The following is a 12,012-nucleotide window of genomic DNA, read 5'->3' as shown; positions in this document are numbered from 1 at the left end:
TGAGAAGGAGCCAAATTTCCTAGATATAAGGGGAAAAAACTGTTATGAAAGCCTCTGACTGTTTCAAAGGCTGCAAGAGCATCATTAACCACGGGCTAATCATGGACTAATCCCACAGCATAGAGATGTTCCAGTCTTCCCCTAGTTCATCCCATATTAAATACAGTGTTTAACATTCTGCATCAGGGTTGAAGAACACAGGGGAGTGTATATATTTTAGGAAGATTTTCATCTAAAATAATTTAAGTATTTAATTATTAACTTACATCTAAATCAGGTTTAATTTTTTCATGGTGCTATTTAATGAAATGCTGTGTTAAGAATAGAACATCTTTGTGCATTTAGTTTCATGAATGTATATTGTGCTTTTTTAGCACTACGATGCCATCATGCGGTACATCAGCCAGCCGCCTCTCCTACTGGACGTCCATATCCATAAGCCAATGCTGAATGCTAGGACTTGGATGGATGCTTTGCTTGCCTTTTTCCCAGGTTTACAGGTAAAAAGAACTCTGCTATATTTTCTAATAGTAAAATAAATGGTTTTATTTAAGTGTATTTGTGATCTCTCCAATTTAACCACCAAAATGGGATCACATTTCAAAATTGTGTTAATGTACATCTTTTTGTTTATATGATTACAGATAAAATATACCTGCAACCAATTAGGTAATTTTGTTGTTATTGTTGACTTACAGGTCTTAAAGGGGGATATTAGACCTGCTATTGAAACTCATGAAATGTTATATCAGGTGATTAAAAAACACAATTTTCTACCAGAGGTAAGCAAGTAATTCTTGGGATTCTAATTTTATATACTATGAATTACTAATTTAGAGGTAGAAAATACCATTTTTTAGTCTGGTTTGTTCTTTTCCTAAATAATTTGTTTAATTAATTTTTGGCTTCTATAGTATTTTATGTTTTTCCTTCTCTTCATGCATTAAAGAAGTCTAGTTTAGGGTAAAGCTGACATTTTATGTAAAAAAAATGCCAATTTAGTGTTTTTTAACTTTTTCTAATCCATGCCATTGCAGTATTATCTCATTCTAACTTTTACATAAATCCACCAAGTGAGAGGCCTTTTTACTTTACATTTTTTAAACCTTATTTTATAAAAATTATGTATTTTATGAAAACAATGTGCATTAAGTGTATCTATGTTGATCACACATGTTGCTGGAAGGAGAATGCCAGCTTTCCTCCTGCTGATTGAAAATTGCTCTTCCTGGCTTTTGTACATTATATTAGTAGGAAATATTCTTGCTCATTTGATTTGGCAAGATTTCAATAGCAAACTTTTTAAAAATTTCACAAATATACCATTAAAAATTTCCAAATTCATGTATGACCTTGTTCTACCACTGCTTATCAGCTGTTCTCTCAGAGATATCTTAAGATTTCCTTAGAATGCTTCCTAAAATGTTTACTTTGGAAAATGTCATTTTATTAGCCTTCAGGTGAGTAGGACTGTCCATTATAAAAAAGTCATATCATTTAGAATAAACTGAGGTTTCAGCTAAATACATTGTGTCACAAATGGTTCTTTTTTCTATTTTTATTTAAATTTGACTTGTTGAATAAATTTCAAGTGACTAGTTTTATTTTTATTTTTTTTAAAGATTTATTTATTTATTTATCCATTCATTCGTTTATTTAATTATACAAGTACTGGGTACAGTCAGAAGCGCGGGAGGGTGAGAGAATTCACCAGAGCCAGAGCGGGGAGCAGAACAGGCAGAAGGACCGAAGTCCTTCTGAGGGGAGCAGCGGGCTCCCCTGCTGAGGGGAGCAGCGGGCGGCAGGAGAGGTCTGCCCGCCATGTGGGACCCTCCTCTGGTGGCCGGGGAGCAGCCGGGGATCGAACCAGCGCTGCAGAGGCTGCGGGCAGCTTCGCAGCCCAGTGCTCAACCGCTGTGCCACCGGGGAGGCCCTAGTTTTATTTTTAAATAATACCTCTTGTTCTACAGAGGATTTGAGTTTGTTATAAAAGAAAGCATAACTAAAATAGAAATAGGAGTAGAGGGCCTCCCCTGGTGGCCCAGGCTTTTGATCACAGCGCAGTTAAGCTGTTCGCAGCCTCTGCAGTGCAGGTTTGATCCCGGCCTGCCATCAAGAATCCCACATGGCGCAGCAGACCTCTCCTGTCTCGCCCGCTACTCCCCTCAGGACTGTGTTTCAGTCAGTCTGCCTGTTCTGTTCCCCACTTTGTCTCTGGTGAATCCTCTCACCCTCCCCCACATCTGGCCTGTACCCCAGTTCTTGTACGCAGGAATAAATAAATCTTTAAAAAAAATAGTAGAGAATTAATAATTAAGGGGAAAAAGAGAATGAATAAAGAAAAAGTTATGTAGACTATTAAGACCCATGTAGAATCATGGCCAAGTCTCATTTAATTCTGAGCTTCCCAGTAGCCAAATGATCAATTTGAAAAATAATTTCATTTAATTGGTAAAAACAGCAACCTGGCAAAAATGAATTGTGATTTTAAGCAATGAAAATTTTCATTTTATTGTTGAAAATTGTTATAATCAGTGTTTCTTGTTTATAATCTAGTTTATGTACTGTATATCCTAGAACCGCTTGTTTACTTATTTTTTAACAAGTTTAATGCTTTTTTGTTGCTTTGTTTAGGCATTTACCACAGATTTCAGGGTACATTGGGCTCAACATCCTTTAAGGCCAGAATTTGCAGAAAGTACCTACTTCTTGTATAAAGTAAGCTAATGTACTTCTCCTTTGCTGTTTAGTCTCCATTCTCTGTTGGGTATTTTACTACATCACAAAAATAATTGGGTCTTTGATGTCATTGTATGAGGTTGTAATCATTGGTTATATCACACCTTTTATTCATCGAGTCCCTGGGGTAATTGAAACATGTAAGAATTGACATACAAATTTTATGCCTTTTCAAAATACGTATATAATAAAAAGAAATTTTATATTCTAGAGCTGCTTTCTAGTCATGTCTCTCTTGCCTTCCTTTACTTAAGTGTAAAGATTAAATACACACAGTTGGACAGCTTTTCAACTCTGTTTAGCAAATTTTGATTGTGACTTATTTTGAGAACTAGGTTCTGTGTAGCATGTGTACCAATTCCTGATACATTGCCTGGCACCTTGCGGGTACGCAGTAAATATTTGATAAATGAATGGGTGTGTATGGTAAAATATAAGTTATATAATGTATATGTATATTCTCTTTTTCAACAGGCTACAGGAGATCCTTATTACCTTGAAGTAGGGAAAACACTTATTGAAAATCTAAATAAATATGCTCGAGTGCCTTGTGGATTTGCTGCCATGAAGGATGTTCGTACTGGAAGTCACGAGGACAGGTAAATCAAATCCAAACATCCCCTTTCCTCAGGTAACCCCAAAACAGTAGAAATGCAATTATTTGTTAAGAATTCAGGTGAATATAATGTTTTTACAGAGGGTATTTGAAGATGCAAACCTAGTTCTTTTTTTTTTTTTCCAGGTTGTAAAGATTTATTTTACTGAGAGGCCTAACATCATGTGTTGTCTTGAATTAAGTTCATTTAAAATTGTTTGAAAAGTTTTTATTTATATCATAATGCCTGGCTTATATAGTCAATGCTCAAGACTTTTTAAATAGATGAATAAATGATTGTTAACTCAAAATCTTGGTGTTAAAAGTATTAGGGATATTATATTTTTTCTTCGTTTTTTATATTATATAAAATGTTTAAAATTACAAAGATGATCTAGATTATGATTCATATTCAATCAAGAACTCTTCAAAAGCAATATTGTGGTTTATGTGTGTTTCATATTCTATTGCTAATTTAGAAGGCTCAGGAGACCATTGGCAATTTCTCTTTCGTTAAATACTGGATAGACATAGATGACATGAAGTATTTAAGATAGGAAAAGCACTCTTTGGTTTATGTGATATTCATGACTTTTCAGTTATTCCAAGATCACTTAACTGGTTATTTTGACTGTTCTGAACATAGCAGTACATCTCTAACTCAAAGCTAAAATTTATTTGCATATTTGGTTAGCAAATTTTCATTCCACAAGTATGTATATCATATATGCCAAAGCATTGTAACACTAAATTATTTGTACAGTTACATATATTATCCTCTTTTGTCTTCACATTCCCTTCTCTTTATTTATGTATGTTTTACATCATTGTTCCTTTTTGTACATTGTTTTCTCCATATTCCCTTCTCGATAGTGTTCATGTTTACAAAGTTGTTATAACCATAGTGCATATGATTGTATGTTGTACTTTTTTCATGCACAAAACTTTTTGTAAGTGATTTCCTTTACCTTCAGAGCCTTCTTATTTATCACTCACAGGAGTACATTTTAAATGCCATCAAAATTTGTTTACTTTATTTATCAGTTAATATTGAAGTCTTTAGAAATAAAGTTCATCTGCATTTCCCTCCCGCTTTTGGTTCTCTGTAGATGAAATAAAAAAACTATCCTTCATTCAAAGACTAATGATCTTAATGCAATATTGACAAGATTTTGTACCTATGTGGTAGCCAACCCTTGTGGTCTTTTCTATTTCCTTGGAATATGCTTTGGAGACAAGGCTATTCTGAAGTGAGGGATGGATAAGTCTAAATTGGTTTAGACAGACTTGCTGACCTTGACTTTGTGGATTCAGATAGGTGGCATTTGAATATTTTTATGTTCTTAGTTTTACTTGTGACTTTTTATTTTAGAATGGATTCTTTCTTCTTGGCCGAAATGTTTAAATATCTTTATCTATTATTTGCGGATAAAGAGGACATTATTTTTGATATAGAAGATTACATTTTTACAACAGAAGCCCATCTGTTACCTCTTTGGCTCTCTACTACAAATCAAAGCATCACTAAGAAGAACACAGTAGGTTATATCTTTGGATTAAATATCTCATTCTTTTTTTACTTCTTTTGTGCTTGTTTCACTTTTCCAAGTCAAAAGTAGTCCACAACTAGAATTTAATAAATATATGTATGATAGGTAGAAAAGACTATTTGATATTTTGCTTTCTTTTATTGCACCCTATATGTGCTCATATGTCATTGTTTCCTTTGAACAAACTATAATGTTTTGTAAATTAATTATTTTTATTACCATGACATTCTTTTATATTTTAGACTTCAGAATATACAGAACTGGATGACAGTAATTTTGATTGGACTTGTCCAAATACTCAGATTCTCTTTCCTAATGATCCACTGTATGCTCAGAGTATTCGTGAACCCTTGAAAAATGTGGTGGATAAGAGCTGTCCCAGAGGCATCATCAGAGTGTAAGATGTATTATTTTATATTTGTTAATATCAAAGTTAATTCTTAGTAAATGACAGAATGTAAGGAACATACTACATCCAAGAGGACCTTCACTTAAGCCAAAAATTTTGAGGTATTATAAATTTTGTCACTGATTAAAATAAAGTTAGAGAGAAAAACTTATTATGCTGTAATGTCTATATTATGGAAATTTTCTGTGTATCTTTTGTTTAAGGAAATTAGTAATGTTAGACTCTGGGCAGTATGTAATAGTTTTTACTTCTGTAGCTCATTTTTACACAGTAGTTTCATCAAATTTTTCCATATATCTTATAGCTGTAGAACATTTTTTTCTTTATCGTTTCTATATAGTGAAAATACAGGGTGCGTTTGTTTTGCTTGATAATATTTTTTGATGAGGTATTTATTCTTGGCTGTTAAAAAATTTTTTGGCTTAATGAGTTCATTTTCTTCCAATAGTGTTGTCAGAAAGACCATTACTAAAAAATAAGTTTAATGAGGATTGTCATTCACTAATATAAGTATTATTTTGCTTTTAAAGTATTGGGAGAAAAATCTGTGTTTTTTGAGCCAGAAATCAATAATTAGAAATCATCAAGCCAAATTATTCTGGATAGTTATAATACTGTTGACTAATACTGGTTTATAGTATTAGTAATTGTTTTTGTAAGTGTCAAGTATTATATTTGAAATCTATACCACTTGTTGATAACCTAAATTATATGTAGGAAGGCAAGTGTTTCCAATTATTCCAGTTCTACTAATTCTAAAACTAGCAAATTTGCAGATATCTAATATTTTTATTTGGCTAATATTTTTTACCAGTTCTGATTTGTAGTTTTTAAGTCTTGCCTATAATTACTTTTAGCAGAGAGGAGAGTTTGAGGAGTGGAGCTAAACCCCCTCTGAGAGCCAGAGATTTCATGGCCACTAACCCTGAGCATTTAGAAATCCTGAAGAAGATGGGGGTGAGTTTGATTCACCTCAAAGATGGGAGAGTCCAGTTGGTCCAACATGCAATTCAAGTAAGACATTGCTACACTAATCAGATATCATCACTGCCTTTTGTGATCTCATTAGTTTTAATAAGGATAGTGACATTTGGCTTTTTAAAAACTTTTAATATGTGGTTTAAAGTTAGAGAATCAGAATTTTAAGGCTGAGAAGTGTCTTGGAAAACCTTCTGATTTGGCCCCTCCATAGTATAAGGCACACTTTAGAGATATTGTAGGTAAAGTAAATATGAAGTGAGTCACATGAGTTTTTTTGGTTTCCTAGTGCATATCAAACTTATGTTTTATGCTGTATTCGGTTAACAGTGCAGTAGCATTCTGTCTAAAATAAGTACATACCTTGCTTAAAAATATACTTCATTGCTGAAAAGTGCTAACCATCATCTGAGAATGGAGGGTCTTGCCTTGATGTTGATGGCCACTGACTGCTCAGGTTCCTGAATTTCGGGTGGCCATGGCAATTTTCTAAAAATAAGACAGTGTTAAAGTTTGCTTCATTTACTGACACTTCCTTTCATGAAAGATGTCTCTGTAGCATGCAGTGTTGTTAGATAGCATTTTACCCATTGCAGAACTTCTTTCAAAATTGGAGTCAGTCCTCTCAGATCCTGCTGCTTTTTCAGGAACACACTTATGTAATATTCTAAATCTTTTGTTGTCATTTCAACAATGTCACAGCATCTTCGCCAGGAGTAGATTGCCATATCAAGAAATACTTTTTTGGCTCATCCATAAGGAACAATTCCTCACCCACTGAAATTTTATCACGAGATTGCTACAATTCACATCTTCAACCTCTACTGCTAGTTCTAGTTCTCTTGCTGTTTCCACCACATCTGCAGCTACTTCTTGTACTAAAGTCTTGGACCACTCAAAGTCATCCTTGAGAGTTGGAATCAGCATCTTCCAAACTTCAATTAATGTTGATAATTTGCCCTCCTCCTGAATCACTAATGTTCTTAAAGGCTTCTAGAATGGTGAATCATTTCCAAAAGGTTTTCATTGGACTTTGCCTAAATCCATCAGAGGGATCACTATGTATGGCAACTAGATTTATGAGACCTTTTTTAAGTAATAAGACTTGAAAGTCTTAATGACTCCTTTATTGGCTGCAGAATGGGTATTGTATTAACAGGTATTTAAGCAACATTCATCTCCAGTGGAGCTCTTAGGTGATCAGGAACATTTTCAATGAGTATTAATATTTTGAAAGGGATCATTTTTTCCTGAGGAGAAGATCTCAACAATAGATCTTAAATATTCAGTAAACAAAATTGTAATCAGCTGTGCTGTCAGCCAGGCTTTGTTCCATTTAGTAGATCATAGGCAGGGTAAATTGAGCCTATTTCTTAAGTGCCCTGGGAATGGTAAGTGAATCCTAGCTTCCATTGAAAGTTAACTGCATTAACCCCTAACAAAAGTGTCAGCCTATTCTTTAAAGCCAGGCATTGCCTTGTCTGTAACTATGAAAATCCTCGCTGGTGGGCCTCCCCTGGTGGCGCAGTGGTTGAGCTCTGGGTTGCGAGGCTGCCTGCACCCTCTGCAGCGCCAGTTCGATTCCCGGCCACCGGCGAGGGTCCCACCAAAAAAAAAAAAAAAAAGAAAGAAAAATCCTTGCTGGCATCTTTAAATAGAAGGTTGTTTCATCTACACTAAAAATCTGATGTTCAATGTAGCCACCTTCATCAATTATCTTAGCTACATCCTCAGAATAACTTGCTATAACTTCTATAGCAGCACGTGCTGCTTCACTTTGCACTTTTGTGTTACGGAGATGGCTCCTTTCCTTAAAACTCATGAACCAGCCTCTCAGCTTCAAACCTTTCTTCAGCTTCCTCACCTCTCTCAGCCTTCATAGAATTGAGGATTAGGGTCATGTTCTGAATTAGACTTTGACTTAAGGGAACTTTGTGACTGGTTTTATCTTCTATCCAGATCATTAAAACTTTCTCTGTATCAGTAATCAGGCAGTTTCACTTTCTAATTCATGTGTTCACTAGAGTAGCACTTGTAATTTTCATCAAGAACTTTTCTTTTGCATTCACAACTGGGCTGATTGTTTGGCAGGAGACCTATCTTTCAGCCTGTCAGGGTTTTCAACATGCCTTCCCTACCAAAGTTGATCATTTCTGGCTTTTGATTTAAACTAGAAGACATGCAACTCTTCCTTTCTCTTGAACACTTAGAGAACAATTTTTTAAGGTTATTAAATTAGCCTAATTTCAATATTGTTGTGTCTCAGGAAAGAAGAAGACTAGAGGTAAGGGGGAGAGTTAGGGTAATGGTCGGTGAGTGGAACAGTCAGAACACACACATTTATGGAAAAAGTTTGCCATTCTATGTTTGTGCAGATATTAACATCAGAAGTCACTGATCACAAATCACTATAGCAGATACAGTAATAATGAAAAGTGAAAAATATTGTGAGAATTAGCAAAATAACACAGACACATGTGAGCACATGGGTTGACAGATATGCTGGACACGAGATCACCATAACCTTCAATTTGTAAAAACTGCAGTTTTCTAAAGTTCATTAAGGCAAAGTGATGTTTGTATTCATCAAATCACAGATGGGTCGGGTAATTTGCTTTAAGTTCATACGGTCAAATGTAACACTCACTCATATCTCAGTTTTTTGTTTCTCAGTCATTTTACTTTCCACTATTTTTAGAGCATAATCTTAAAAATTAGTAATCAGTTTTAATATTTATAGCTCTATATTTTACATTATTTTAGTTTCCAAAAAACTACTGGCCCTATGTATTTTATTTACCATAAAAAATAAACTTTGAGGGCCTCCCCTGGTGGCTCAGCTGTTGAGCGCTAGGTTGCGAAGCTGCCCGCAGCCTCTACAGCGCTGGTTCGATCCCCAGCCACCTGTAAGGGTCCCACATGGTGTGCAGACCTCTCCTGCTGCCCGCTGCTCCCCTCAGCAGTGTATTTTGTCGTTCTGCCTGTTCTGTTCCCCACTCTGGCTCTGGCGAATTCTCTCCCCCTCTTGCGCTTCTGACTGTACCCAGTGCTTGTATAAATAAATAAATAAATCTTTTAAAAAAAAACAAACTTTGATTTGCATGAAGAGGGTCATATAGAACTACCACTAACTAGAACCTTCTCACATTTAAAAGAATAAGTTCTCTTTTGTCAGTTACTTAGATTCAGACTCAGTAAGTGAAAAGAAACTGCTCCTCAGAGAAAATAGTAAAGACCACCATCTGAGAGGCATGGATAATCTGAGTTTAGATAGATAAGATAAAACTGATCTGTATCCAAGAAAAAAGTTTGTCCTTAAAAAAATGAATCAGCCAGCTAAAAGTTGCAGTGTATCCTCAGGTATTATGCTTAGTGAAATAAGTCAGATAGAGAAAGACAAACATCATGTGATTTCACTCATTTGTGGTACAAAAAGAATAAAAATAAACTTATAGCCTGTAAGACCAAATTAGTTTACCTGAAGGGGAAGGGAGGTAGGAAAATTGAGTAAAAGAGGTCAGTTGTACTATGAAGGATAGAATTGAACTTTTAGTGGTGATGTTTGTTTGTAAATATTGATTTATAATGATGCAAATATTGTTTGTAGTGTAATGTTTGCAAGTATTGATTTATCATGATGCACACTTGAAACTGAGATAATGCTATAATTCATTGTCACTTGAATAAATAAATCTTTAAAAGATGTAGTGGTTAATACCTGAAAAAAATAGAAAAATCAAAATTTGCATTTATTTGCCTATGTTTAGGAAAGATAAGTAGCTTTTTCAGAAAATTTTATTGATAATTTGCTTTCAAAAATTTTCATAATAGGTGAATAATTATTCACCTCATTAGCATATTAATTCTGAGAGCACTACATAGTGTGCTAAAAAATTTTAACCTAGAACCATATTCAGATATCCCTTAATCTCAACTCAGCCTTCTCACAACCTCCCCTTCACTTGTTTATATTCAGCCTCACCTTCTATCTTGTTTATATTCTTGCCACATCCTTCCTTCCTTGCAGGTATTCTGCCTGCTCCCTTACCTTTAACTTGCCCTCACTTCCCAGTAGTGGGAAAGACACCTCTAATGACACTGCCTTCACATTATGCCACCAATGACATAATTGCCCCCAGTGGTCTCTTTATCCTCATGTGAATAAACTTTCTCTGTTGACCATTTTAAAAACATATCCCTTTCTTGGGCATTTCAGCATCATAATCTCTTCTTTGTTCTTGTTTTGTCAATTCTTCTGTAGCTTTCCTGCACAACCACCCATGTTGGAACTACTGAAGAATCTGGATCACACTCTTGTTCTCATTCGGCTCTCCTTCAGCAGTCTCACATGTTGCTACAAGTGCTCAGCTCTCATGTTTGTGATTTCCTAGATATGTGTATATTACCCTGTCTCCTAACTTCACTCTAGAACCCAGCTTTCATCTACCTGTCGTACATTTTTGCATCTCAGTCTGTTAAAACCTGAGTTAATTCTCTCCTCCCGCCCCTGCTTTGATTCATTTCTTATGCTTTTTGTTCTCCATAGCAGAAACCCATTGGCGTTTTCTAAGTCATCAAAGCTAGATGCCTCAGAAGAAGATTGAATTTGTCTCCCAACTCCTCTCTCTTCTCTATCTTTTAACTTCCTATCAAATATTGTTGACTTTTCCTGTAGAGTCTTAGGAATTCTTCTTTTTTCCTACTGTTTTCAAGCATAATTTCAGTGAGGTAAAATATAGGTCAGGTTTGAAGTTTATTTCTTAAATGGGGAAATTGTGGGGAAAGTAAGCAAAGTGAGCATTTGAGCATTGATAAAGTCCTGTTCTTCATTTGTGTCAAAAGAGGTTATAGAACAATGAAGGAAACATTGATAAAAAATTATAGATAAGTTATTTTCAGAAAAATACAGTTTTTTGAGCTAATATTTTTAAGGACAGATAAGGCTTACAAATATTTGTCAGGAACCTGAACATGAAATGAGAATTTTTGGTTGGAGGTGTGGAGATTTACTTTATTTTATTTTATTTTTTTTAATTTTTTTTAAAGATTATTTATGCAAGCACTAGGTACAGTCAGAAGTGCGGGAGGGTGAGAGAATTCACCAGAGCCAGAGCCGGGAGCAGAGCAGGCAGAAGGACCGAAGTACACTGCTGAGGGGAGCAGTGGGCAGCAGAGGAGAGGTCTGCGCGCCCTGCAGGACCCTCCTCCGGTGGCTGAGGAGCAGCCGGGGATCGAACCGGCTCTGCAGAGGCTGCGGGCAGCTTTGCAACCCAGCGTTCAACCGCTGCGCCACCGGGGAGGCCCTGGAGATTTATTTTAAAGACTGTCTAGCATAGCAGGATTTCTTGGGTATGCTTGACAAATTATGGTCTATGAGAAAATATTTGAATTAATTTTTTAGGCAGGTTTGGCTCTTGGAACTTTATTTTTTTTTGTTGAGGTGATGTTCATTTACAACATGGTGTATGTTTTAGCGGACTAAGTTCATATCTCTTTAGGTGTATGTTATCACACCACTCCCACAATTAAAGCACCCCTAGTCCTTTAAGCCTTGGGGTCCCTTCCCCCTCTTTGATCCCACTCCTATCCTCCTCCCTCTCTCTCTAGTAGCCTCAATTCTGTGGTCATATTGCTAGGGGGGTTGCTTTTGTTACTTGTTTTTTAGTTTTGTCAGCTCCTTTTTTTGTCGTCTTTTTTTTTTTTTTTTTCTGTATTCCACCTATGAGTAAAATCATCTCATA

General features: G+C 35.5%; 1 protein-coding gene across 1 annotated transcript in view; it reads left to right on the top strand.

Annotated features, from left to right (window-relative positions):
- EDEM3 (ER degradation enhancing alpha-mannosidase like protein 3) overlaps nt 1-12,012 on the top strand; it is a 66,428-nt gene that overhangs the window by 39,435 nt on the left and 14,981 nt on the right. The window contains exons 10-16 of the mRNA XM_037506296.2: nt 375-500; nt 699-782; nt 2,635-2,718; nt 3,214-3,338; nt 4,707-4,872; nt 5,127-5,281; nt 6,154-6,307. Of these exons, the coding sequence (XP_037362193.1) occupies nt 375-500; nt 699-782; nt 2,635-2,718; nt 3,214-3,338; nt 4,707-4,872; nt 5,127-5,281; nt 6,154-6,307 (894 nt within the window). The remainder of the gene's footprint in view (nt 1-374; nt 501-698; nt 783-2,634; nt 2,719-3,213; nt 3,339-4,706; nt 4,873-5,126; nt 5,282-6,153; nt 6,308-12,012) is intronic.

This window comes from Talpa occidentalis, unplaced genomic scaffold, assembly GCF_014898055.3.
Source record: "Talpa occidentalis isolate TD23 unplaced genomic scaffold, MPIMG_talOcc4v2.1 talOcc4.12, whole genome shotgun sequence".
NCBI lineage: Eukaryota > Metazoa > Chordata > Mammalia > Eulipotyphla > Talpidae > Talpa > Talpa occidentalis.
This window is presented reverse-complemented; position numbering and strand designations above follow the sequence as displayed.